We start from the raw sequence: 24,028 nt of genomic DNA on the forward strand, positions 1-24,028 counted from the left end.
TTTTTCTGTCAGATCTCATTGAACAAATTTTTACTCCTCAGTGAAAAGGTAGGTATATAAATTCTTTTCTAGTTAGAGGATATTTGACTGAGCTTATAACCTGGTCAAACTGATTTATCAACACTTTCTAACTTATTAGTAATTTCAAGTACATTCATAAACTTCCCCCAGACTGTAATTTAGTTAGAATTAACTTGCTCTTAAATTACTTTATCAAGATTTCATTCACAACTTTTTCTGTCAGGATCGCATTAACCAAATGAGATACTCTTTAGTGAAAAGCTAGGTGTATAAATTCTTTTTTGAATTATAGAATATTTGACTAAGCTTATAATCTAATCAAACCGACTTATCAAAATTTCTTAACTTATTAGTAATTGGAAGTACATTCATAAACTTCCCCCCAAACTGTATCACTCAGTCAAGATTTCATTCGCAACTTTTTTTCTGTTAAAACTCTTAGTGGAAAGGTAGGTCTATAAATTATTTTTTGAATTAGAGGATATTTGACTCAACTTATAACCTGATCAAGCTTCTTAACTTATTAGTAATTGCAAGTACATTCATAAACTTTCTTAAACTGTAATTTAGTCATAATTATCTTCCTATTAAATCACTTTGTCAGGATATCATTTACATTTTTTTATTTGTCAAGATCTCATTGACTAATTTTTTTCTCCTTAGTGAAAAGGTAGGTGTATAAATTTTTTCATGAATTAAAAGATATTTGACTAAGTTTATAACCCGGTCAAAATGACTTGTCAGCACTTTTTAACTTATTAGTAATTGCAAGTAGATCGTAAACTTTCCATAAACTGTAATTTAGTTAGAATTAACTTCCGATTAAATCACGCTCTCAAGATATCATTCTCAACCTTTTCACTGGATCTCATTGACCAAATTTTTTACTCCTTAGTGAAAAGGTAGGTCTATAAATTATTTTCTGAATTAGAGGATATTTGACTAAACTTATAACCTGGTCAAATTGACTTAGCAACACTTCTTAACTTATTAGTAATTGCAAGTACATTCATAAACTTTTCTAAACTATAATTTAGTCAGAATTATCTTCCTGTTAAATTACTATGTCAAGATATCATTCACAATTTTTTCTCTTGTCAAGATATCATTCACAATTTTTTTCTCTTGTCAAGATCTCATTAACTAATTTTTTTGTTCTTAGTGGAAAGGTATGCGTATTAATTTTTTCATGAATTAGAAGATATTTGACTAAGCTTATAACCTGGGCAAACTGACTAATCAACACTTATTAACTTATTAATAATTGCAAGTACATTCGTAAACTTTCCACAAACTGTAATTTAGTCACAATTAACTTCCTATTAAATCACTCTGTCAAAATATCATTCACATCTTTTTCTCTGTCAGAATCTCATTGACTAAATTTTATTCCTTGATGAAAAGGTAGGTATATAAATCTTTTTCTCAACTCAGAGGATATTCGACTAAGCTTATAAACTGACCAAACTGCTTCTTAATTTATTAGTAATTTTAAGTACGTTCATAAACTTCCCCCAAACTGTAATTTAATCATAATTAACTTCCACTTAAATCCTTTGTCAAGATTTTAATTCAGAATTTTTTCTCTGTCATGATCTCATTGACCAATGTTTTAACTCTTTAGTGAAAAGGTAGGTATATAAATTCTTTTTTGAATTAGAGGATTTTTGACTAAGCTTATAACCTGGTCAAATTGACTTATCAACACTTCTTAACTTATTAGTAATTGCAAGTACATTCATAAACATCCCCCAAACTATAATTTAGTCAAAATTACATTGCTTTATTTTTTTGCACTAATCTCCCGATTAAGTCACAAAAATTTTAACTCCTTAGTGGAAAGGCACGTAAATGAATTTTTCCCCTAATTTTAGAGGGTATTTGACTAAGCTTATAAGCTGGTTAAACTGAGTACTTGTAACTTATTACTAATTGCAAGCACATTAATAATGTCCCCCAAATTATAATTTACTCAGAATTAACTTGCTTTTGTTAGACTAATCTCCCTATATAAATAGGATACATATGTCTCTAAAAATCCTGTTTGTCCTCATTGATTTAGAGGGTGTTTGACTAAGCTTATAAGTTGGTGTAACTGACTTATAACGAATTCTTAGTAGGCGTTTGGCCATAGAAACAAAAAAAAAATCACTTTATTTGGAATTTTTGAAGTTGGAGTGGTGTGTGATTATAGTTTTTGCAAATAATATTTGGTTGTTTGAATGCACATTTAAAAAAAATTATGAATTATGATTTATACCCCAATTTTTAAAAACCTAGCAAAACCATCCAAAACAATATAAATATAACTAGTAGGTTGAATCAGAACAAACGATTACACAATTACATCAAAGCGACTAATACATTAGTGAAAACAATTTTCAGCAGAATGAACTTCAAATTCACATACCACAATCCCTCCCTTGACCCATCAACCTCCACCCCTCAAAAAAGAAAAAGGAAACAAAGCCCCTTTGAGGAAGAGGGAAGAAAACAAATTCTTTAATCAACTGATGTAATAAATTACCACTAATCGATTGACATTCATAAGGCTTGAACACATTTGTTGTATATGTGAAGCTAGGAAGAGTGACGCTGTGATGCAAACTATCCCCACCTTGCACTTGTATTCATACAAAACTAAACCAGAACTAAAACAAATAGCTGTAACTACTACCAAAAAGTAAAAACAAAAGCAAGGGTTAAAAACAAAAAATGAAAATAGTGAAAATAAGGTTTTGGTTATTTTTCAAATTCCAAATACAATTTCAAGTTGTATTTAAAATTTTCATGACCAAACGCTAGTTTTCAAAAAAAGTAAAAAAAAATCCGAAAAAAGATGAAAAATTCTCATGGCCAAACAGGTCCTTAGCTTATTAGTAATTGCAAGTACATTCGTAAACTTCCCCAAACTGTAATTTAGTCAAACAATAACTTACACTTTTTTAATGGACTAATAATCTCCTATATAAATAGGATACAACCCCAACAAATTTTCATAATTATAAGCTCTAAAATAAAACCTCATATTTCTCTCAAAAAACTTACTAGTCCACTTTGGTCATCAAGATTCAGTGACAATGGAAACAAGTTCGGCAACCTCAACACAATTATTGAAAGATGAGCTTGATATACTCATAAGATTTGAGCACATTTGTTGCATGCGTGAAGATAGAAAGAGTGACACTATTATGCGGACTATCTCCACCTTGCATTTGTACTCCATACAAAATCCAACAAGAACTAAAACAAATAGTTGTAAACACTATCAATACAAGAATAAATGGGGTTAAATATATAAAAATAAAAATTTAGGGTAAATTTTGAAAAAAGAAAAACAAAAGCAAGGGTTAAAAACATAAAATGAAAATAGTGAAAACAAGGTTTTGATTATTTTTCAAATTATAAATACAACTTCAAGTTGTATTTGTAATTTTCATGGCCAGTTGTATTTGTAATTTTCATGGCCAAACGCTAGTTTTCAAAAAAAGTAAAAAAAAAAAAAAAAAATCTGGGAAAAAGTGGAAAATTCTCATGGCCAAACAGGTCGTTAACTTATTAATAATTGCAAGTACATTCGTAAACTTCCCCAAACTATAATTTAGTCAAACAGTAACTTATACTTTTTTTATGGACTAATGATCTCCTATACAATAGGACACAGCTCCAACAGGTTTCCATAATTATAAGCTCTAAAGAAACCTCACATTTCTCTCAAAAAACTTGCTAGTCCACTTTGGTCATCAAGATTCAGTGGCAATGGCAAGTTCAACACCATTATTGAAAGATGAGCTTGATATAGTAATACCAACAATTAGAAATCTTGATTTCTTGGAGATGTGGAGACCTTTTTTTCAACCATACCATTTAATTATTGTTCAAGATGGTGATCCTTCAAAGACAATTAATGTTCCTGAAGGTTTTGATTATGAGCTTTATAATAGGAATGATATTAACAGGATTTTGGGTCCTAAAGCTTCTTGTATCTCTTTTAAGGATTCTGCTTGTAGGTGCTTTGGTTATATGGTGTCTAAGAAGAAGTATATCTATACTATTGATGATGATTGCTTTGTAAGTATACTGCAAAATTATCTCTTTTCAATTTTTCCACTTCATTTTTATTATTTTGTGCTGGAAAAATTGGATCTTGATGAACTTATTGAGGGGTTTGAGTATATCTATATCATTGATGATGATTGCTTTGTTAGTATACTGCAAGTTTTCTCTTTCCATTTTTGTCCTTATGTTGGAAAAGTTGGATCTTGATAAATTTTTGGTTGTTTTAAGTATATCTATACCAGTATACCATTGATGATGATTGCTTTGTGAGTATACAGCAAAATTTTCAATTTTCCACTTTGCCCTTCATTTTTGGTTATTTTGTGCTGTAAAAATTGGATCTTGATGAATTATTGGTAGTTGGAAAAGTTGGATCTTGATGTTTTTTTTTTTTTTTTTTTTTTAATGATGATTGTTTTGTGAGTATACTGCTAATTTTTTTTTCTTTCAATTTTTGCCTTTTTATGCTGGAAAAACTGGATCTTGATCTTTTTTTTTGGGTGTTTTTAAGTATATCTACACCGTTGATGATACGGGTAAATATATATATATATATATATATATATATATATATATATATCAATTTTGCCTTTTTATGTTGGAAAAATTGGATCTCGATGAAGATATGGGGGTTTAAGTTTGTAGTTGTGTTTGCTTTGTTGTCAGTTGCTGTTTTAAACGAGTTAAATTGGGAGAGTTGCTTTAAGAGGGTTTAGAATTTAAATAGATCTCTTCAACTGAATTACTTTGAATAAACATTTATTTTGGATTACATTGTGTCCTAGGAGAAATATATCTACACCCTTGATGATGATTGCTTTGCAAGTATACTGCAAAGTCTCTGTTTCCATTTTTTCCCTTTATATTGTGCTGGAAAAATTGGATCTTTATGATTGTTTTTGGGGGTTTTAAGTATATCTATACCACTTACGATGATTGCATTGTGAGTATACTGCAAAATTTTCTCTGACCACTTTTGCACTTATGCTGGAAAAATTGGATCTTGATGGTTTTTTTGTGTGTGTGGATGTTTTAAGTATATTTATGCCATTGATGATGATTGCTTTTTGAGCATATGCTGCAATTTTTCTCTTTCCACTTTTGCCCTTATGCTGGAAAAACTGGATCTTAATGAATTTTTTGGTAGTTTTAAGTACATCTATACTATTGATGATGATTGCTTTGTGAGTATACTGCAAATTTTTCTCTTTCCATTTTTGCCCTTATGCTGGAAAAATTGGATCTTGATGAATTTTCTTGGGGGTTTTAAGTGTATCTATGTCAGTGATGATGATCGCTTTGTGAGTATACTGCAGAGCTGTGTTTCCACTTTTGCCCTACATTTTTTATTACTTTGTGCTGGAAAAAGTGGATCTTGATGAATCTTTTGGGGTTTAAGTTTGTATGCTTTGTAGTCAGTTGCTGTTTTGAACTAGTTAAATTGGGAAGTTTTGGTTTAGAGGGTAGTTAATTGATGTAGATCTCTTCAACTGAATGACTTTGAATATGCTTTTATTTTGGATCACATTGTGTCCAAGAAGAAGTATATCTATACCATTGATGATGATTGCTTTGTGTGGCAAATTTCATCTTTCCACTTTTTCCCTTTTTTTTTTTTTTTTTTTTTTTGATTCTTTTGTGCTGGAAAAATTGGATTTTGATGATTTTTTGGGGGTTTAAGTTTGTGTTTGCTTGGTAGTCAGTTGCTGTTCTGAACTAGTTAAATCGGGATAATTTGCTTAAGAGGGTTTGTAATTTATATAGATCTCTTCAACTGAATGACATCAAAATGTGCTTTTACTTGGACCACAAAATAGGAGGTCTTATTAAGTGTATCTTGCGATTTGCTGTTATATATCATGTTTGCACATTTTGATGTAGTTCAGTTGCTGTTCTGAACTAGTTAAATCGGGATAATTTGCTTAAGAGGGTTTGTAATTTATATAGATCTCTTCAACTGAATGACATCGAAATGTGCTTTTACTTGGACCACAAAATAGGAGGTCTTATTAAGTGTATCTTGCGATCCGCTGTTATATATCATGTTTGCACATTTTGATGTAGTCATTTGTCATTGTTTAGTACGCCCTTCGCCTCAATTTATGTGATTGTGTTCGACTGAGTGTGAAGTTTTAAGAATGAAAGAAAGACTTTTGAAACTTGTGGTCTAAAACAATCCATAGTTTAAAGTTAAATTGTTCAATTCTTTTTGGACCGATTAAAAAGGAAAGAGTGTCACATAAATTGAGATCCGAGCTAATTTGGAATTGAAGTGTTGCGGTTTGTTGATATCGATCTATTTAGTATCTTTCTTTTGTTTAAGTTTTCTCTGGGCTTTGTGGGAATATTTTAACTGATCTACATGTTTAATATGAAGTTAATCGGGCTGAGAACTTAATTCAGGATACTGCTAGTACTATTTAAGATATGGTCTTTACTGTTTTGCTGCATAAGGATTCAGTTATTTGGTTCGTTTATAGATAAAAGAGGAAGCTCCCCTTGGTGCATTTGCCCCGATCTTCTAATGTCTTCATTCTCTTGTTGTTCTTGTTCGTCTTTCCTTTTAGTTCAGAAAGCAAGGTCAATGTTGTCTGAGTTTTATTTGTTACTTTGGAAATTGAAGGCCTAAATGTGATAGCCTTTGTTGATATGATGTTAAATAGTTTTTGACTCACTTTTCACCTCCAAATTTCTAGCATTCTCTAATGCTCCCATGTCAATGATGAACTCCGTTTTCTATGCCCTTGTTATCTTAGGGCTGCTTTTCTAGTGAGGGAACCTTCGGTCGTAGGGCAAGAGATTGGCAATTCTGTCACCCTTTTTGACTAATTCATCCAATTATTGAAGATTTACTAGATGGAAAGATTTTATTTGATTAGTTTTGGCATACTACATTTATTTGCAAACACGCTGAAGTAATGCTGATGTGCAGGTGGCCAAAGACCCATCTGGCAAAGATATCAATGCGCTTGAACAGCACATAAAGAACCTCCTTTGTCCATCTACCCCGCATTTCTTCAACACTCTGTATGATCCATACAGAGAGGGTGCAGATTTCGTTCGTGGATACCCTTTCAGTATGCGTGAAGGGGCTCACACAGCTGTTTCTCATGGCCTTTGGCTCAACATCCCCGACTATGATGCACCCACACAACTTGTTAAGCCTCGTGAGAGGAACACCAGGTTAGCACACTTTCTATAAGCTAAAAGTTGTAGAGCTTATCTAATTAGTCATAATTGTAGCGCTTGCCTAGTTGGCAGAAATTATTAGAGCTTCCAAGTAGGGGTGACTAAATTAGCCCATGAAAGCATGACCCAGCCAACTCATTTCTAAAAATTGGGCCAATATGTAGCCCAAATCGTGCTGGTATGTAACCCTAATTAACTCATAGAAACCTTGTCAAAATATTTTCAAAAAGACATTTTTTATTTGATATATTATCTGTAGCCATAATAATACAGATTTTTTTTTTATTAGGTACTTAAATAATTATAAAAGAACAAACAAATAAATTAAAACTTAGTAAGAATTGGGTTTGTTGGGTTATGGCCCACTTTTTAGCCCAACCATTTCAGCCCATGCCCATTTATTAGCTTAGCCCATTTTGACCCGACCAAATCCAGCCCAATCCGCCCATTTGACACCCTACTTCCAAGTTCATATTTATAAAGCTTATCTATCTTGTTACTCAGCAAATTTAATTTCTAATTGGCTTAATGCATATGCGGCCTCCTAAACTTGTTTTTTTTTTTTTCATTTTGGCACCTCAACTAAGTGTTGTTCCTATTGAACCTCTGAACTCGTCCTCAAGTGTGTCTATCAAACAAAATCCAACTTATATTGGTATTTCATCTTCAATTTAGCAACATGCTAATATATATTCTAATTTAATTATGTCTTCTTTTAGCTAAGATTAGCAGCAATTGAGAGGGAAAAAAAGAGTAGTTCTTAATTAAGCTGGCAATGGATGAGCAGAACCAGCAGAAACCGACACATCTATGACCTAAAGAATAGCTTACCACATGTCTAAAATATTACTCCACCTTGATTTCCCCAATTTAATCTCTGCTTCTAATAAAAATAAGATTTAGAGGGTTTGATAGGCACACTTGAAGACGAGCTAAGGGGTTCAATAGGAACAACGCTTAATTGAGGTGTCAAAACGGAAAAAAGGAGCAAGTTTAGGGGGCCGCATATGCATTAAGCCTTTCTAATTAGTATCAATTTGCTGTACTGTTTACCAGATATGTAGATGCAGTTCTAACCATTCCCAAAGGCACTTTGTTTCCTATGTGTGGAATGAATTTGGCGTTCAACCGTGATCTGATCGGACCAGCAATGTACTTTGGGCTCATGGGTGATGGGCAGCCAATCGGTCGTTACGATGATATGTGGGCTGGCTGGTGTACTAAGGTATTGTTATTATGTATCCTTTCTGCCATTATTTGTCTTCGAGAAGTAGATCACTTATTCGTCTATGTACCTTGTGATATCTCATCAGTTTATGGAGTTCTAATGTTTAAAATGGAAATTTCTTAGACGGTTATTTTGAGGGTTTTTTATTTTTATTTTTATTTTTGGCCTGTCGGCCGAAATTAATTACGGGTGCTAGCCAAAATACACAATACCTAGATACACTGATTATGTATATTACATGCATATTTATGTATAACATATGTATATTTTATGTATATAATATGTATAATATATGTATATTTATACTTAATATACAACACCTAATCCTATACAATTGCTGGTTACTAGTCTCTTAAGCGGTCCAAAAATGTAATGATCCCTCATTTTAATGTCTAGTGGAGCACTTTTTACTATCGTTGAAGAAATCTTATATATAATTGTCCAAATTTTAGGTCATATGTGATCATTTGGGCCTAGGAATCAAGACGGGTCTGCCCTACATATGGCACAGCAAAGCAAGCAACCCTTTTGTTAACCTGAAAAAGGAGTACAAAGGCATCTACTGGCAAGAAGAGATCATCCCGTTTTTCCAGGCTGTAACCCTTCCTAAAGAGTGCACAAGTGTCCAGCAGTGCTACATCGAACTCGCGAAACAGGTCAATGCTAAACTATCCAACACAGATCCCTATTTCACGAAGCTAGCAGATGCCATGATCACTTGGATCGAAGCCTGGGATGAGCTGAATCCTACCGGGGAAAACTTGGCCAAGCTATCCATCTCGAGTGGCAAGGCAAAGTAGATTGCAGTTAGCTTTTGGCCTTTTTTTCTAACGTCCTAACAGGTAGAGTTGGGCGGTCCTGGATAACTTATTTATCTATTTTACATGTTTAATTTTGGTTGAGGATTTATTTCACACTGCTATTTAGACTCTAGCTTTCGCTTCCGTCCTTTGAGACATTGTGTTATTTATTCGTTAGACTTGATTCTATAAAGTTAGAGGTTATCTATTCCGAGTAAAACTGTTTAATTACTTGCCAGCCAACCCTCTACAGCTCCCAAGTGTTAAATTCATGTATTTTTTGATGAATTCAGTCATTTAAGATTGACCTTTCTTATGCTAATCGCTTTGATTATAGTGCTTGACTGTAACCTTCGACTAGTCTACTTTAACTCGCAAGTCATCTTTAGCTTACATGCCGGGCAGCTCTGGTAGTTTTTCCACTTGAATCATAACAAAGTCAGATTAACGTCTTCTTCTGGTTCCCGCCCTTCATCTCTTCATGCCCTCTCGACAACCATAATTGGGAGTGAAGGATTCTGTTGACAATTTTGTGCCCATGGGCAATATCACCAAGGGATTAAAACTTGTTACATCTTTGGTCTTAGTTTCCTTCAAGCTTCTCTAATATATTTCAGACAGATAAAAACTTTCCATTCCTTTTCGAGTCATATAGCTAATCTCAATGGTATTAAGCAAAGGGAGTAATGTTTCAAAAAAACTCATTTCACTTTAGACTTTAGCTTTAATTTGATTTCTGCAAATTCAACAGCTGATATTCAAGAACTAGACATCTTTCATTTATGTCACTTCCTGTTGTTTGCGCAACCTGACAGTCCCAACATTTTCGTGAGTACAAACAGCTTGGATTCACATTGGTTCTGCAGTCTTTCCTTGATCATTTTAGAAATAATTACGCGACATGGAAAACATTTAGACTGTATTTACGAAACATAGCTATAGTTTCAAAATATTACAAAACGCATCTACACTTTAGATTTTGTAGCAAATACATGCATTGATACAATATGCATTGGGACAATTCTTTCACCCGATTTCACATGATACAATGCACTAATACAACTGATACCCGCCTGAGACAGCTCTTCCACGTAATACATCAACTGTAGGTAGTTATGTTTCGTAATTACGCTCTAACCTATAGCTATTTATGAAATTTTCTCATATAACTGGGCCAGTTTGCAGCCCAGTTGATTGAAGTCCAGGATAATCAGTGTCTGGAGCAGTTTAAACCAGAAGACAGATTGCTACATATTTTTCCTTCTAATGAGCAGAAGTTTGGTTGTAACTCAGCTCTTTCATTTTTCCCAATGGGTTGCCAATCAATCCTAGAAAAAACTTAATAATAACAAAGAAAACATCCTTGTGGGTTGTGGCCTCTATTATTTCATAAATGGTTTCTTCTATGACATCTTCATACAATGAATCTTATTAGTTGTCTAAACCAATAGACAAAACACAACTGCAAAACTGAAAGAGAAATTTTTATAAATAATACTTGTCGTCCACCAGTGGTTGAAAAAGGCAGCCCAGTACACTAAACTTTCACTATGTTTGCGGTCCAGAGAATAGCTGTACCACATTGGATCTATTGTAAGCAATATTATTGTATTTTTGTGTGGTTAATTATTTCCACGGCTTACAAATTACCAACCAAAATGAAAAAAAAAAAACACATAGATGAAGAAGCATGATATTGGCGCTTCCAGTATTGGTACAAGTTGTTATATCCCGTATTTTTGAACGTCGGATTGTTTGTAGGCTGAGGTGGGGCCCACACGTCAAGATTTTTTTTGGAACATGTGAAAATTTATATGAATCACATATGTAAAGTTAAACACAACTCATGAAGGGCACTTAGGCCAAATCAAAGTGGAAGCCCTCCAAACGAATATTTTTAAGAAAACGTTTTCGGGTGACCTGACTTCGAGGGGCAAAAACGGTATTATACGTTTGGAATTTGGAAAAGTACCAAGAAATATAAGTTGTAGATAATTGAATTATCTTTCCAACCATAGGTCGTGGGTTCCCAGGTGACGTCGGTACAAGGAGATATGGACGTTTTAAGGTCGAGAGGTCAGTGGACTAGGCCCAACTCGGGGCCAACCGGGTTAGGCCCATGACAAAAAAAAAGGAGAAGAAGAGGCCCAATAGGGGCCATCCGGCCATGGTCCATAAAAAGGACCCAAGCCCAAGTGAATTATCCATGTGATAATTAATATAAGGGACCATTAAGTTGTCTTGAAACATATAGAAGTTTCAAGAAATAAGACAAGGAGAAAAACAAAACAACAAGAGCAAAGAGAACAAGGCCATTCGGCCATGTCCATGAATTCTTGCCCCTTTGAAATCTTCCTCCAAAAATTATTTTCTTGTGGTATTCCTACTAATTCAAGGGTCCTTTACAACTTGGTGTAGTTATTTTGGAAGAAAGGGCACTTGTTTCATCAATTTAACAACTTAGTCAAGTGAAGAAGTTGGGAGAAAAAGGTAAGAATTAATTCCTTTTTATTATGTTAAGAAGGTTTGTTTATGTTGTAGTATGTAGAAATGAGTAGAATTTATGGAAATATGGAAGTTTACAAAGTGGGTGTGTATGTAAGTATGTAGCCGTGTGTGTGCGCATTGTTGTATAGATAATATGAGTTGAATTTTATGTTGTATTCTAGTTGTGGTTATGGTGGAATTTATATTGGAAATGGAAGTTGAATGAATTTGGTTGAAGTTGTAAAATGGGTATGGAGCCGTGTGGTGTGGAAGAGAAAAACGGAAATGAACTAATTTTGTTTAATATGTTGGTTGTGTTGTTGTGATCCTTATAATGTAAATGAAGGTTAAATGGGTTAAGTTGGCATTGAAATTGATTGTAGAAGATTATGTCATTTTAGTATGATTTTATGATATTATGGAAATGAAGTTGTTAAAGTGTGGATTGTTGTTGTTGATTATGAATTTGAAAGTAGAAAATGTGTTGTGATGGTTTTGTTGTATATGTAAGAATTTTGGATGGAATATGGAATTGATGGAATTGTTGAATATTGGATATATGGCTTGGAATATTCTTGGCCTATGTTTGAATGATCTTAAATTAGTGTATGAATATGGAAATATTGATATTGACTTGAAAGTGTAAGTTGGATTGGAAGTTGTTGCATTGTTTGGAAAAGAAGACTATTTATGTTATAATGCGTTTTTAATCGATTGTTGATGATTATTGGTATTGTTGTTGGTATGGTTGTTGATATTTGAGCCGAGTTAAATCTCGGGGATGTTGTATGTATAGGGGAGATGCTGTCCAAATTTCTGTAGACAAGTATTGGTTAAGATTGAACTTTTAAACCTTATGATTAATATTTGGTAAATGTGACCAAATGTAGATTTTGGACGAAACGGGATTTGAATTTGGGGAGGCGTAAGGAGCGAATAAGGTATGTAAAGCTTTGCTTTTCATTCTCTTGGCATGTCCTAGGTATGATAGTCTTGGATACGAGCCCTGAGGACGACTCTACTCTTAGAAATCCGCACCTAAATTTGCCCCTTTTTCATTCAGTAGAATTGAATTGAAAATGTTATGAATAATTGGAAAAATTTCCTAAACATCTAGAACTTGCACAAATAGGACCCGATTACTTTAAAACTCTCATAAGTGATGTTATGAAGTGTAACATACGCGAATTATGTACGCCACCTCATTTGACCCGAGGTGGGCCCACTATTCCCGGATTTTTCTGATTTGTTCCGTTTGACTTATTTTGAAGTAGAATTCAAAGGAAACTCTTGGCTACTCGTCTAACTACTATATGACATTTGTTTGAATTATTTTGATAAGTCCCATAATATATTTTGAAACATGAAAATGATTTCAGAAAGCTTATTTTGACATATACTATTGTGATATCCGAAAGGCATACACTATGATTACTGCTCCGTTTCTGTTATATGGTTTGTCATCTAAGTTATGCTATTGAGTCTCCGTAAATGTGTTATGTTTTATATTGCATTAGTTTCTCACTACTCCATTCGTGGATGCCTCAATGTTTCCTTCACTAAGCCCGGGCCAGGATATGTTATCACGCGTATTCCACTGCATTGTTCGCCGCGCCTCGATGTGAGGGGGCAGGTATACATGTACATGGGTTGTGGAGTATGCTGTGCCATGTACACATATTCTAATATATGATGATATGATATGATATGGCCATCTGATATGTTTGACATGTGCACATTCTGATATGATATGATATGTTACGGAGTTATTCCCTACTCTGGAGTTATGCTGTGTTGTGGCGCCAGTGTCGGGGTGGCGACCACGTTCTGTTTACCCAGTCCCGTAATGGGACCAGATATGACATATGTTTTCTGCATGCACTATTTATGCTTTATGATCAACATTTTGATATTCTGGATATTCCGTTCATTTTCTGTACCTTCTGCTTCGGTTATGACTTTGTTCACTATGTTCCGTGCTTTACATATTCAGTACATTTTCTGTACTGACCCCCTTTCTTCGGGGGCTGCGTTTCATGCCACGCAGGTACAGACGATCGATTTGTTGATCCGCCCGCTTAGGATCCTATTCTGCTATCGTGGAGTGCTCCTTTGTCCGGAGCCTATATTTTGGGTACAGACTCTTCTGTTGCACATATGTATGTTATTCAGGGGTATGACGGGGCCCTGTCCCGTCTTATGATTTGTTTGTTGTTCGTAGAGGTCTGAAGACATACATGTGGGTTGTGTATATGTTTTGGGTTGCTATGTTCTATGATAGCCTTATCGGCTTCCGTGCGATATGTCTGTTTGTCTGCGATAATTAGTAAAGCCATTCGACTTCTGTATCTGTATATTCTGGTTTGGGTTATTGGATACGTATGGGTGTCCAGCACGGACACTAGTCGCGGCCTACGGGGTTGGCGACACAAGTATCATGGGCTATTACTGTACTTCGCTTCACTTCGTCTGAAGACATTAATTTACATTGTTGTTTGGACTTTGAACAAATCCTGACCATTATGATCTTCTTATGTTATGGTGTAAGATATAGATCATGTTTTCATCAACAGTCAGACGATTAATTGAAAAAAAGAAAGGAAAAAGTGCTTAATGGTTTACTAGACATGGTAGTGCTCTTTGTTGGGACCTAATTGCATGGTCTGAGGTTCAAGTTCGTAAAAAGATGTCCTAGTAGCTAACTTATATGTTAACCATATATATTATTTCTACTAATTATACATAGTCTATGGGACTAATTTAAAGTTTTAAACATGTTTCTGAATACGAATGCTAGTAAACCTTTGTGAAAATTCCAGAAGTGGATACTGATTAAACGTGTCAACCGGTTCCGTGTAACCGGTTTTAACCGGTAACCGGACCGGTTAAACCGGAACCGGAACCGGAACCGGTTAACCGGATATTAGTTAACCGGTCCGGTTCCAATTTTTTTTTTACCGGAACCGGTTAAACCGGTTTAACCGGAACCGGACCGGTTAAACCGGTTAAAATTAAAAAAAAAATAAAAAAAAAAGTAAAGAGCCGTTGGGCCTCGCCTCGGTAATGGACCGTTGGCAACGGTCCATTTGCAAAAATGGCCGTTGCCAAACGGTCATTTTCTTAATTTTTGGCCCCCAAATTTTTTTTTTTTAACACTTTAACCCCTCCCCCACCCCTATATAAACCCTTCTTCATTTTCATTTCAATTCACTCTTCTTCATCTTTCTCTCAAATCTCAATCTCTCAATTATAGTTACTTTGTAATAATTAGCCACAAAGTCTTATTATAGTTTCAACTTTCAATTATTAATTTTGCAATTATAATATTGTTGGTGGAGTTGGTGATATTGCAACAATCCGAAGTAGCTTTGGTGTATTTGCAATTCTAGCCGTCTTCGCTTTGTTGGAAATTAATCCGGCAATTTGGTACCTTCGTTCCAACTCTGTCTTTAATTTTTGCAATTTAATTCTAGCAATTTATTTTTCGAAATTTAATTTACGCAATTTAATTCTAGCAATTTATTTTTTGAAATTTAATTTACGCAATTTAATTCTAGCAATTTAATTTGTTGTAATTTATTTTCTTGTGATTTATTTGATTGTGATTTAAATTATTTCTATTTAATAATGTCAAAGAGATTAAGACGTGGTGCCGGTAGTAGTAGTCGTACTGTTAGGGGTGCGCTTAATGAGGAAACTTTTGTGGAAGAAACACCTAATTTAGGTATTGATGTTGGTGGAAATAATCCACTTTTAGGTCATGAGGCAATGCAACAACATTTTACCGACACTTTTAATGAAGACTTAGATGATGATGATGATGAAACACAACCCCCCGAAAATCCCATAGGAGATACAGGTCCTGCACAATCACATACACAAGACAAACCGCCTAGAACTCGTAGGCCAACAACTAAAGTTTGGAAATTTATGACTAAGGATAGGGAAAATCAATCAGTTACATGTACCCTATGTGGACAAGTATTTAGTTTTAAGCAAGGAACTGGTAAGGATGGTGGAACGGGTACACTAAATGCTCATATGAGAACCAAACATATGGATGTTTGGGGAGAGCAAACGGGTTCAAATGTGGGGGGGGGGGGGGGATTCAAATGACGATAGACCCACGAACCGGTAGAAATTTTAAGTATGACAAGAAAAAAGAACGCGTAGAAATAGCTAAAATGGTAGCTTATGATTGTTTACCATTTTCCTTTCCCTCGGGTTTAGGGTTTGTTACTTACATTCAACGTTGTTATAACCCGTTATTTGAGGGTATTCCTAGAAGTACTTGTAGAGCCGATGTTATAGATTTGTTTAAAAAATATAGATTTTATTTGCGCCATGTATTTAATTCTTTAAATTGTAATGTTTGTCTTACCGCTGATTTGAGTCTTAGTATTAACCATTTAGATTTCTTTGCTATTACATGTCATTGGGTTGATGACAACTGGGTTATGCAAAAAAGAATTATAACTTTTTTATACGACGAAGGAAAAGGTCGTCACGATGGAAAATTTTTAGCCGATTCAATGTCTACTATAATGAGATTTTTTAACATTTATAGAAAAACACTTTGTATTGCTTTAGATAATGCTTCTAATAATACAAAGGCAATTGGTCTTTTAAAAAGAGAAATAAACCCTCCTCTAAGAAATATTTTTCATGTAAGATGTAGTTGTCACATTTTAAATTTAATTGTTAAAGATGGTCTTATGCATTTTGATGATTCTGTTCAAAAAGTTAGAAATGTTGTTGTGTTTCTTTTTTGTAATGCTAATAGGGGAAGAATTAGAGATTTTAAGAATGCTTGTGTGGAAAATAACCTTAGACCTAGGAAAATTCAAGTAGAAATTGAGACTAGGTGGAACTACACTTACATTATGCTACAACAAGCATATGAGTATAGGATTCCCATACAACAAGTTCACAACAAATATAATATTGATAGTGAGGATTGGTTAACTTATAGGCATTGGGAAGATGTTAAAGAATGTATTGAACTCTTAGAAAATTTTTATAATGCAACTCTTGTTTTTTCTAGACAATTCTATCCCACGGTAACCGGAATTTTAGCCTACTTAGCGGAAATAACTAGAGTTTTACAAGAGTATAAATATAAACCCGATTATCAAGTGGCTATTTTTGAAATGATAATCAAATTTAAGAAGTATTTTTTTCCCATCCCAACTTTATTTATATTGGGTTCCCTTTTAAATCCTTGTTTAAAAGTGTCTTATACTAAAAATTTGGTTAGTCAAATTTATACATTTTTAGAAATTGAAGAGGGAGTTCAACCATCTTTAGCTGAAGCCGATCTCGCTATTGATGATGAGTTTAGAAAAGTTTTTACTCATTATTCTAGTTTGGAAGAACGTGCTACACCAGTTGCTCCACGCCCTACTACTTCTCATAGTAGCAAAAAGGGCTTGTCGGGTTTAAAAGTTTTACCTTCACAGCCTACTTCTTCTTCTACTGCAAACTTTGATGAATTTAACTTTTATTTGATGCAGCCAAATGTGGATATCAGCCAACTGGATGAGGTGGACGTCTTAGCATGGTGGAAGAAGTACAAGGCAAGCTATCCGATACTTTCAAGAATGGCTCGAGATATCCTTACGGTTCAAGTATCAACCGTGGCTTCGGAGAGCGCATTTAGCCAAGGAAGACAGCAAATTGGAGACCATAGACATTCATTATCCGGCTTTAGCTTGCAAGTACTAGTGTGCATTCGAGATTGGATTAGATCGGAGCGACGCAACCAAAACTCAGAAGCGGAGCAAGGCGAAGAGGAAGAAATTGAAGATTTGATAGCTAGTGGACCGGACCAAATGGAAGACTTTAAAGATATTTCCATGACCGAATATGATGTGGGGGAAATTAACGAAATGGTTCAAAATTGGTGATTTTATTATTCTACTATTTTTGTATAACTCATGTATTATTTGCAAGTTAAAAAAAAATACAACTTGCAAATAAATGTTATCCAAGAATGAATAAAATATATGGCTCATTGAGCTTTCTTCTATTTACTTGTGTTCATATTTTTACTTTTATTAAGTTAGGAATATACCTAAAATATACTAAGAATATACTTATAGTATATTAAGTTATATAGTATACTTAAACATATATAAGTATATATAGTATATATAGAAAAAATAGTATATATAGTATATAAGTATATATAGTATATATAGAAAAAATAGTATATATAGTATATATAGTATATTCTTAGTATATTTTAAGTATATATAGAAAAAATAGTATATATAGTATATAAGTATATATAGTATATATAGAAAAAATAGTATATATAGTATATATAGTATATTCTTAGTATATTTTAAGTATATATAGAAAAAATAGTATATATAGTATATATAGTATATTCTTAGTATATTTTAAGTATATATAGAGAAAATAGTATATATAGTATATACATATATACAAGTATATAATAAGTAAGTATATATAGTATATATACTATATATATTAAGTTATACACATATATAAGTATATATAGTATATAAGTATATATATTATATAAATATATATAGTATATATATTAAGTATATATTGTATATATAGTAGATATGTATATATAGTATATATATTAAGTTATACCTATATATATATTAAGCTATCCTATATATAGTATATAGTACATATATATAGTATATATATTAAGTTATACATATATTTAGTATATATATTAAGTTATACATATATATAGTATATATATTAAGTTATACATATATATAAGTATATATAGTATATATAGTATATATATTAACTTATACATATATATAAGTATATAGTACATATATATAAGTACATATAGTATATATATATATATATTAAGTTACATATATATAAGTATATGTAAGTTATACATATATATGTGTACGAAAAACACTATTCTGTATTGCTGACTTGCTGTTAGGCTGTTAGTCAGTAAATATTTAAACTTTAATTATAAAATTGTATAACATATGTAAATATACCTACAATATACAAATAAATACTATAATATATATATATAATACAAAAAAAAAAAAATATATTTTAACGAATCCAAACCGGACCGGTTCCGGTTTGGACCTTAAAACCGGTTAACCGGAACCGGTTAAACCGGAACCGGTTAGGCGGTTCCGGTTTTGGAACCGGAACCGGCCAGTTTCCTAACCGGTTCCCGGTCCGGTTCCGGTTGGAACCGGTTGACAGGCATAATACTGATGTACAATTTTCAACACTTATTTTTTTTTTCATCTAACTTTTGCAATATGTTTATTCTCCTCATCATAAATGATATGTTTTCCCCGAAATGATCTGGACAGGGAAAATACCAGTCCATTGCGCCTTTCTATACAACCAAATAGAAAGCTCAAACTGTGTGACTGAATAAATCCTTCTGCGGGTCAAAGGCTCCTTCTCCCTCCCCTTTTTCAAAATCCAAGTCTGTAAAACATAAAAAAGACGGGATACTGACTTGTACCTATCGTATACCAAATCCTTACTGTAATACCCTATATCCTTTAAATTGAGCAGGGACCGTGTAAAAGTGACTCGAAGAAGAAAAAACACAGGAAGACCACGAGCGCACAAGTGTCGTGCTGCACTAGCAGTAGCGTGGTAGTTTCAGAGGCCTCTCTTCAGCGCGACGGCATCGCACAACCGATGCAGCTAGCGCTGTAGGAACTGAGGCTCAAATTGAGTGTGACGCCTCCGCATCGCTCCACTTACGCGCTAAGACCAGGTGAGATATAACTCGCGGGGACAATCCGAAAAACTAAATATTTGTATGTCGGGGAGAGAGAAAATCATTTTATTTTCAGACGTGGTTGAAAGCTTTTGAGAAGATATCAGCGTAGGCGCTTCAAGATACTCAAAAGGTGAGTAATTCATGACTATTTATATAGATTTTTACCATTTATTCATGCTCCTACATAAAAACACATGGCAAATCTTAATAGATTTCGGGAATTTACTTCAAGAACTCATGGGATTGGGGTTGGGTTTTTTTTCGGGGGGTGGGGGTGGGGTGGGACCTTGAGATTCTTCACAAAGGTAATTCCCAACTCCTTTTACATATGGTTCGAAAACGACTATAAGTAGTGTGATTTATTAGTTTGATTAGTCATTTAGCTTATAAACCATATGTACCCTAGTAATCTAAAAGTGGGATAACCTGGGACTTATGCCTTAGATTAAATTGATTTTCGAGTACGTTTTGATTGTCCACACTCTCCCAATTGTAGACTTTGATTGTTGAGCACACCTGAGCATTGAAGGAGTGGAATTTACACAATAAATTAGGTAAGTCAAGATTGACTTAATAAAAGAGATTTTTTTTAGTAAACCTTATGCCTCCTATATTCTCAATGAAATGCCTAAAAGAAGACTTTTATGAATAAGTGCGCGTGGGAGCTATCGAGTGCTCAGTTCACTACATTACTTTTTTTTTTTTTAAGCCACCTCAATGGTGGGTGGGGTTAGGCAGACCCCTACCAGTTCACTACATTACTTGTCTTAGCTTTCAGAAATAAATAACTATTAAACTATATATATATATAATTAAGAGCGTTATTTAGTTACAAACATGGTTGAATAATTACTTTATAAGTTTTCAAACATGTAGAAAAGCAATATATTCAAGAAGAAAAAGACACCAAAATTCATAATAAGTTGAAATCCAAATGGGGAAGAGGATGCAAAATACATATATCATAAGATACTTTCTTTTTTACTACAAAAGTTGAAAGTAGCAAATAAGTAGAGACTAATCCTCCGTCATAATATAGAGTACCAGAGTAATTTAAAAGGTTGAGAACAAGACAAACAAATTGAAGTCAACCATCCTAATATTAATTAATTTCTTCCAAGCAGACTCATAGTATCTCTCCGTAGATCCCAAATTTTGCTTCACTCCTCCAATGCCTAAGCCTAAAATAATCAAGAATGTCTTTCATTAGATAAGCATTTCACATGGAGCATACAACCAATTACGAAAAAGAGAACATAAAAGAATTACTATTTTCTTGATTCCACTTCATGTGACACAGTTTAACTGACTTTTTTTTTAATGTAAATTTAAACATAAAATCTTCCAATTTCTTAAATAACATTTATATATTTAGAACTACAAGTCGCACTATTTAACAATTCAAAAATATTATAGTGTTTGCATTTGTTTAACTCTTCAAATAGTAATAATGTCGTATAAAGTGAAATCTAACAAATATTCAAGAGCTGATTCAGAAAGGAGGACAAATAATAAAACCTTACATTATTGCTGCTCTCAGCCAAGGTCCCGTTTGGATTATTAGGAATGTACCTCGCCCACTATATCAAGAACTTTATTAGATTATATTGCTTGATATAATTATATGTGCTTGAAAAAAGAAGGTAGTGAAACTTAAAAAGATTTGTTTTTTTAATTAACTCACATTTTTAGCTGCTGCACTGAAAGCTTCTCGGTGTGGAATCTCTGGATGTGCTGCTTTAATACGTTGTATCTCTGCCCTTTATAATAATAATAAAGTGAAATATATTAAGTATAAATTTAAAAACAATTCATGGTTTTAGGACTTAAAATAATCTACGACCTTTAAAGAAATAAATTGAATGAAAAAAAAAAAAGAAAAGAAAAGAAAAAAAAGAGATGATGTTTACTTCATGAACCGATTGTAGGCAGATGGTAGCCTGTGCTTCTTCTCAGGAGCTGCAACCAGAGTAAAAAATAAAATAAAAAAATCATGATTAGTTTATATTAAGCCAAATTGAGGGTTAACTTCAGTGGCGGAGCCACATAGAGCCGAGGGTGTTCATCCGAACCCCCTCGGTAGAAAAAAATACTGTTTTTACAAGGTTAAAATTATTTTTTATGTATATCTAGTAGATGTTAAACCACCTTAGGCTTCTTCGTATGTTTACTTTTTTATATTTTGAACCCCTTCGGCGGAAATCCTGGCTCCGCCACTGGTTGACTTATTATCTATGGTCACTCTAACTTTCACTTTATTATAGTTAAAGTAATTTAATTATTTTTGGTAACAGGAAAATCACTTTTAACTTTATCTAAATATCACGAAAATCACTAAACTATTTGTTTTAATGAAAAGAATCACTCAGTTTTGCTTAAGTATCACAATAAGTCATTAGAAGGAGATAAAAAAGACATTTATATGATACTTAAGACAAAGCTGAATAGCTTTTTCATTTAAAAAAAAATGTTTAGCGACTTCTTTTATTTTTAGGCAAAAGTTTAATTATGGTTTTGTTACAAAAAATATATTAATGACTTTGGGTAATACTTGAATATATTTGGACTTTTTTTGTTATAAAATATAGTAGTTTAATAATTTTGGTACAATAAATTGAAAGTTAAATTTCATCTATGAATTAATAAATCCAACAAATAGACAAAGGAAGAATATTAGAAGCTAGAGAGAATATTTATACGTTTTACAACAAAAGGTGCCTTTGGAGATGATGGTTCACTTGAAGATGAAGACTGGCCCTTCTTGAAATTGCTGAAGAAATCTTGATGCTTTGAGAAAAAAAGAAAGAAACATCCATTCTTTATTAAAAATAAAATAAAAATAATCAACCCAAAAATGGAAAGTAAATAAAGAAAGAAAGTAACCTTATAATTACCTGAAGAGTGGGTTGGTGATCAAAACATTGGGGTTGAAGTGGAGGTCTACTGCTTAAAAAGGAAAGATTACCACAATGCCCACATTTCACTGTCACTGTATCCAACAGCTTCTTGCATGGAATTCCCACCTATAACCAAAATAAAAAAAATAAAAAATTAACTTAATTATATCGATCGATAGTGTAAATTAAATTTTACACTGCACTTTAACTTGTTGGAACAGATTACTTGCCCTGTGTTACATGTTACTTTTTTCAGAGGGAGAAAGGGAAAAGAGGAAGGGAATGAGATGCTATTATTAGGGTTTGAATCTTCTACTTTAACTGGTATACTGGGAGCTCACCAATTAAGCTAACCCTCAACTAAGAAAGGGACACTACGCTACTGATGGGATTTGAACCCTTTTGCCTCAAACGTGGTAGACAGAGAGCTCTCCAACAAAGACAAAGTTAGCCCTCAACTCCTGCTACATGTTACTAATTTCATTTATTAGGGGTATTTATATATCTTTAACACTTTTAAATGCTTTAATAGCGTATTTAAACTATCAATATATATAGAAGTTAAATCCGAAAAAAAAAAAACGTCGCACGAGTCTGTTGAATAGGGGGAGGAGAGGAGGGGTTGTTAGACATGAATCATGATTCATCTTGGTGTTTGTATATATGAGTGTGCACGTGTATATGCATATATTCTATGATGAAAAATAGAATGTTGAAAGTGAGAATCAAAAGAAATGATAGTTATAACAGTAGCATATATTTTGTGTGTATAGCATGTGATTTGACAAAATAGATTTGCTCTCTTATCTTGTTATAGATAAAGTCATAAGAAGGAAACAATCACAGTAGCTTTCTTTTGAACTTTCCTGTCATTCCATTCCATTGCCCTTTCAAGAAACTACACATAAAATTAAATAATGGCAGACATCACTGAAAGATAAACATTTAGTATATGAAAATGGGGCATATATCTCATGAAATTGAGAGATTAATACCGCAAGAATAGTGTTGCAGAAGCTGCAACGGACATAGCAAAGATGTTCAGAAGATTGAGCCAAATCCATGGAGGTTTTATGATCAGCAGCTTCCAATAAATTTAGACAAGAGCTACCAGAATTAGAAGAAGAGGAAGACATATAGTAAGTGGAATATATGTTTTGGACTTTGAAGAGTGCGTATATATAGTTCAAAGATGAATGTAAGCAAGAAGGAAAAATCTAGGGTTTTGGGGTTTGTAATTCCAGCTGGATGCTTTTGGAGTATTGCTTCCTCCCGAAGGCCGATAAGATTTGAAGTTAATGGTTATTAACACGAGCTCAAGTTAATTGATATATAATAACAATTGGGTTCACAATTAAATATTTATGAATATTTAATGTATATTTCAATACATGTACAGAGTACTGTCGTAAAAGGTACTGAATTCCTGTGAACCCGTATCTACGTCACTAGATTCCCCACTGTTTCCCCCATTTCAATTTATAAGGTACAAGTTTTATTTGCATGAAATTTAAGAAAGAAATTAAGATTTTTGAAATATGTGATATTAAATATGTTATAACATTTACTATAGGTTAATAAA

At 33.2% G+C, this 24,028-nt stretch overlaps 2 protein-coding genes and 1 long non-coding RNA gene across 4 annotated transcripts; 2 read left to right on the forward strand and 1 right to left on the reverse strand.

Moving 5' to 3' along the window:
• Window positions 1-3,652: 3,652 nt before the first annotated feature.
• On the forward strand, window positions 3,653-9,528 carry LOC132626168 (probable UDP-arabinopyranose mutase 2). 2 transcript variants are annotated; one of them, XM_060340928.1, is made up of 4 exons: window positions 3,653-4,092; window positions 7,013-7,263; window positions 8,326-8,494; window positions 8,950-9,528. In XM_060340928.1, the coding sequence occupies exons 1-4, from the start codon at window positions 3,781-3,783 to the stop codon at window positions 9,295-9,297; spliced, it is 1,080 nt and encodes a 359-aa protein (XP_060196911.1). In that variant the 5' UTR covers window positions 3,653-3,780; the 3' UTR covers window positions 9,298-9,528. The 2 variants fall into 2 exon arrangements, with proteins under 2 accessions (XP_060196911.1, XP_060196912.1); XM_060340929.1 differs by lacking the exon at window positions 3,653-4,092 and adding an exon at window positions 5,150-5,264.
• Window positions 9,529-11,341: 1,813 nt separating this feature from the next.
• LOC132629321 (uncharacterized) lies at window positions 11,342-14,286 on the forward strand. Its single transcript, XR_009578176.1, has 3 exons — window positions 11,342-11,787; window positions 12,675-12,725; window positions 13,832-14,286. It is a non-coding gene; the product is annotated as an uncharacterized LOC132629321 (long non-coding RNA).
• Window positions 14,287-20,400: 6,114 nt separating this feature from the next.
• LOC132629322 (protein CRABS CLAW-like) lies at window positions 20,401-23,721 on the reverse strand. Its single transcript, XM_060345009.1, has 7 exons — window positions 23,442-23,721; window positions 22,444-22,572; window positions 22,249-22,336; window positions 21,460-21,508; window positions 21,234-21,309; window positions 21,073-21,129; window positions 20,401-20,730 (listed from the first exon to the last, which is right to left on the reverse strand). Exons 1-7 carry the CDS (start codon window positions 23,580-23,582, stop codon window positions 20,725-20,727), a joined length of 546 nt encoding a protein of 181 aa, XP_060200992.1. The 5' UTR covers window positions 23,583-23,721; the 3' UTR covers window positions 20,401-20,724.
• Between the last annotated feature and the right edge of the window lie 307 nt (window positions 23,722-24,028).

Source organism: Lycium barbarum, chromosome 2, assembly GCF_019175385.1.
Source record: "Lycium barbarum isolate Lr01 chromosome 2, ASM1917538v2, whole genome shotgun sequence".
Taxonomy (NCBI): domain Eukaryota; kingdom Viridiplantae; phylum Streptophyta; class Magnoliopsida; order Solanales; family Solanaceae; genus Lycium; species Lycium barbarum.